General features: G+C 40.3%; 1 protein-coding gene across 1 annotated transcript; it reads right to left on the reverse strand.

The window, feature by feature from the left end:
* Positions 1-675: 675 nt before the first annotated feature.
* Positions 676-1,916, reverse strand: LOC100986578 (large ribosomal subunit protein uL16-like). Its single transcript, XM_008975215.3, has one exon. The coding sequence runs from the start codon at positions 1,787-1,789 to the stop codon at positions 1,196-1,198; it is 594 nt and encodes a 197-aa protein (XP_008973463.2). The 5' UTR covers positions 1,790-1,916; the 3' UTR covers positions 676-1,195.
* Between the last annotated feature and the right edge of the window lie 245 nt (positions 1,917-2,161).

Below are 2,161 nucleotides of genomic sequence, written 5' to 3' on the forward strand. Positions count from 1 at the left end.
GCAATCCTCTAGTCCTGGAGGAGACTATAATGTTAGGGAAAGAAAATGAGTTCTCAAGACTAAGTAGGTATTTCAGGATACCAAAATGCTCAGGTGCTAAGCCCTAATCTCTTGGGAGCCGGAGTTACTGGAAGGCCTTGGAACAAAAGCACATAGTAGCTTAACCAAATGTGGCTTAGTTTTTATGCTTCACATGAAGTTAGGAAGTACATAGTCCAGGCTTGGTGCATCTGCTCACGTGTGCCCTCAAAAATTCAATTGCCTTCCATCTTTCTAATCTGCCGTTCCTAAAGTGGACCTTTTCTCCTCATGGTCACAAAATGCCTGCCTATTCTATCCATATTCCTGGCAGGATGACTGGCTTTTTTATTCATGAACAAAAAGCCGTCTCCAATATTTTATTATCTGTAAATGTAACACATGACCACCCTTGACTGCAGCCAAGGTTGAGAGATTAAATTATTTTCTTTAGGTACATTAGTGGCCTGAACATAATCAGAGTTGCATTAGTAAGAAAGAGAAATTAAACGGATATTGGGTAGACGCCTTCAGTGTCTGCTGTGAATATCTCACATATATATTACCATGCATTTTGATATTTGGATCCCAAGAAATTTGTGATGAAATGTAGGAAGAAATTATTGCAGATATCTTACCTTGAGAACATTAGGTAAAAATGGGACACTAAATCTGAGAATTACTTGCCTCCTTCTTAAGGAAATATAATAAGATATAGTTTTGGCTTCTTTAGGTTATTAAAAAGTACAAGTATAGACGTATATGTGAATTACAGACCCCATTCTTAATTCCTAATATGAAAAAGGATATCACATCTCTCTGAACCATTATGCATCCTACATTGTTTTGATGCAAAGACAAAACATTGTACATTTTAAGTAGGTCTTTTCTTATTTTGGAGATGAACATATAATTTGAGATATTCTTTTTGACATAGCATTGAATTTTTGATGCTATGTGGAAGATATTATAGGAATAAAAATTACATCAACAAATTACACTTCGCAAAGAGAAGAACAGACAGGCATGTAGACAGCTTTATAAGAGTTTCTTTTTTTTTTTTTTTTTTTTTGACAGGAAGTAGAATTTACTGGTGAGTATTAAGAGGGGGGCAGCACAGTGGAAGCCCTCATGAGTGCAGGGCCCGCCACTTGTCCAGAGGGCCACGACTGGGGATCTACTTGACCTCACAGACATCTGGGATGAGCCATTTGTCAGCCACCATGTCTTCAAATTCATCAGCAATGAACTTGGTGAAGCCCCACTTCTTTGAGATATGGATCTTCTGGCGGCCAGGAAACTTTAACTTGGTCCTGCGCAGGGCCTCAATCACGTTTTCCTTGTTCTGCAGCTTGGTGCAGATGGACGTGATAACTTGGCCAATGTGAACCCTGGCCACAGTGCCCTGGGGCTTTCCAAAGGCATCTGGCAGGCCTGTTTGGAGCCTGTCAGCCCCAGCACAGGACATCTTGTTGATGCGGATCACGTGGAAGGTGTGGAGCCGCACCCGGATATGGAAACCATCTTTGTCACAACTTTTTACCATGTACTTATTGGCACAAATTCGGGCAGCCTCCAGGGCTTCAGAGGACAGCTGCTCATATTCATCTGAAACCACGTGGCCGCAGAGCGGAAACTCATCCACTTTTGCTGCCTTCTGCCCCAGGTCAAAGATGCGAATCTTGGCATCAGGGACACCTTGGCAGAAGCGAGACTTCGGGTACGGCTGGTTCTTACAATACGGGTAACAATGGGCGGGGCGGCGGCCCATGGCGACACCAGGATCTTCAGTGGCGCGCCGAAGGGAAAGAGAGCTATAATAGTTTCTTTTAAAATGATTATAGTCAAGTCTATAACTCTAAATATTAAAATGCCATCACGGAGTATAATACTTGCAACTTCTTAATTCAAACGTGAAACTTGACAATTTGTTTTCAAATTTCTTTGATAAAGTTTATTTGGACTAAATGTTTTGCTCTCCTTAACTAAGCAAGAGATTTTCTATCTTATTGCATGTGTAAATTTACAACATAGTTCCATTCTTGTACTGTACTTCAAATATGGCTCTGCTATTATCCTATTTTCCTTAACAATGATATGTAGTCTAATTATAGATATTATTTTACATTTTTCAAAATGTAGC

This window comes from Pan paniscus, chromosome 7 (genome assembly GCF_029289425.2).
Source record: "Pan paniscus chromosome 7, NHGRI_mPanPan1-v2.0_pri, whole genome shotgun sequence".
NCBI lineage: Eukaryota > Metazoa > Chordata > Mammalia > Primates > Hominidae > Pan > Pan paniscus.